Raw genomic sequence first — 2546 nt, forward strand, 5'->3', positions numbered from 1 at the left:
AAGCACAGCAAATGATATTCAGAGTTGATACATTCTTAAGTCAAAGCATAAAGTTGCACATACATGCGTGTATATATACTCATACATATATACACACATGCACACAACTTCTTAAATATAGATGCAGCCATTTGGATTATATGTGTTTGCCTTATCATTCATTTTAGTTTTGGGTGAGTGATTAGACTAGAATTAACAGTAAAGAAAATCCAACCATTGCCACAGACAAGATTAAGAAGTTATATGCATACACAATTCACAGTCTTTACTCTTGTGGCCTTTAAACTCCACTAAAATAAATGAGTTTTAAAAGGAAATGCACAAAAACTCCACCCTGGAAATCTCTTGGCTTTTATCACTGCAGCATCCTAGCCTTTGCTGAAAACTCTTAAGAGAGGAACTACCCCAGAATGTGACCTCCAATTCTTTCTGTAAACTCTATGCATGCCAGATGAGAACCATGCAAAAACCCTTTGAGAGTTAAGCCCTTAATTACTAGCTTGTGTTAAGATTCAGGCACTGTGCTTTACAGCAATCTTCAGAATTAAAGTTATGAAATAAAAATCATGTTGGGAGCTGATTTTACTTATAGAAGGGTGAAGACTCTCATAGCTGGGAACGAACTCTCATTTTCCAAACTGATTAAGCATTACATGTACACACTATGAAATAGTAACAACTTAACTGAGTGCTTTAGTAAGTTTTGAAAACAAAAATAAGTTATACTTCAAAGAACAAGTTAGTATAAAAAGTTTTAACATATGCAAAGTATGTGCTCAAAATACTCATTTTGCGTTTTTAAAAAGAGCGGTAGTCTACCTTACAGAAACAAAGTTCACCCAGTATAAAATATTGCAATTTGTCCCATGGTGTCATATGAGAGGTTTCCTTAGTCTTCATATGATCAAGAACACTTGCACAGGAGTTCATGGTATCCCAAGCCACATAGTGGCAGACAGATTATGTTTGAATCTGTGCTTTTACTATGCAGTGCAGTAAAAGCTAAACAAAGCATTTCAGGACAGAGCTTAGCAGGTTGATGTGAGAAATCCAGACAATAGTATAAAAGTTAACACTAAGTGACAGTAAGTTAGATCAACAGAAAAAAACTGATAACACTCACTATCACATGTAAAGCTTGTAAGCTAGGAATAAGGAAAAGTCAAAATTAGCTTAAGGAGAAAAAAAAAATTAAACTGTGTAAACAACCTACCCAGTGCAAAACTGGATGCAGCTGGTAAGAGCAGAACTAGCTTAGTAGAGCTGAGGACGTGTGAGCATCCAGATGCCTGTTCAAAATGCATTTATCAATATCGTTAACCAAAAAAAAAAAAATCACCTATAGCTATATACACCACAGCAGAGGCTTCCCTCCCCCCTTACAAAGTTATTACAACTCAGGAATTTGCTGCTCTCTTCTACGATTAAAATTCCAGTTATAAACTACCAATGTGTATAAGCTGAAAACACCCACCTTGCAAATTAAATTGAAAACTCTTTGTCAAGCATGTCTGAGGACTCTTCGAAAGTTAGAGTACAGCACTTTCCTCAAGTGGTATTTGCATGAGTAACTTGTACTGACAGCCTGTTAAAATAAGTGGATTTAACACAACTCGGGGTAGCTGCGTGTTCCTCCTCAGGAAGAGGGATCCATAGAGATTCCAGTCGTTCTTGCTGCGGCGTGTTACAGAGAGAGAAGGACAAAAGAACCTCAGTCAGCCCAGAGTTGAATCTTCCTGCTTCTAGAAGTATTCCTCCTCTTCATCAAAAAAACCATTTTCCAGAGCGTATGTGCAGTCTGCGTTAGAGTCCGCTTGGCAGGCACCTTTGTATTCTTGAATCGATTCATACAGGGAGTACAGCTGACACAGTAATGACATATCTAGTTGCCGAAGGCCAACCTGAGGGGGGAAGATTTCCAACAGACAGTATTACAATTGTGATTTTACTGGCAGTACAATGCTATATGTCTTTCATTGCTAAACAACAGGATCAAGCTTCTTTCCACCTTGAACAGTTATGAAATATGGAAGTATAATTCATTTTCTAAGGTGACAAACTCCCCATGGGATAAACTGAACATGGAAAAGTGCAGTGCAATACCACGTAACATGAGCGAGGTGGTCTTCAAGATTTTGTCGTAATACAACACCATGCTTAACTTTTAATAAGCAGTTCACCCCTATCTAAAACATGACACATACATTCATGAACTCTATATTCCTCGTTATGCAAGAGACAACCTTTTCCAGTAACACTGTAAGTCTTTCACACATCCTTCTCACACAGTATCATAGGCTCTATGTTTTTATTTTAAAAATGGAGATTAAAAGGTGCAAATGGAGCTTTGGCTGGTTTTCCACTTCCCGGCTAAGCATTTTCTACTCTAATTTTCTGCATCAACATATATAGGCATCTGACAAGGCGAGGGATGCCTAGCACAATACAGCACGCTACTTGAAGGCAGCAAAACTAAAGCAGAAGGGAGATAAGGACGTACATTGTAGCCTGCAAATCTTCAGAATATTTTCATGTCCTACTCAGGC

At 37.9% G+C, this 2546-nt stretch overlaps 1 protein-coding gene across 1 annotated transcript; it reads right to left on the reverse strand.

Moving 5' to 3' along the window:
• Positions 1-1715: 1715 nt before the first annotated feature.
• Positions 1716-1901, reverse strand: FAM89A (family with sequence similarity 89, member A; the record flags this gene model as incomplete). Its single annotated transcript, XM_010142103.1, is given in 1 exon segment — positions 1716-1901. A coding segment is annotated over 1 exon segment (186 nt), but the record flags the coding sequence as incomplete, so codon positions are not given.
• Positions 1902-2546: the final 645 nt, after the last annotated feature.

The sequence above is a fragment of the Buceros rhinoceros genome, unplaced genomic scaffold (genome assembly GCF_000710305.1).
Source record: "Buceros rhinoceros silvestris isolate BGI_N320 unplaced genomic scaffold, ASM71030v1 scaffold31038, whole genome shotgun sequence".
NCBI lineage: Eukaryota > Metazoa > Chordata > Aves > Bucerotiformes > Bucerotidae > Buceros > Buceros rhinoceros.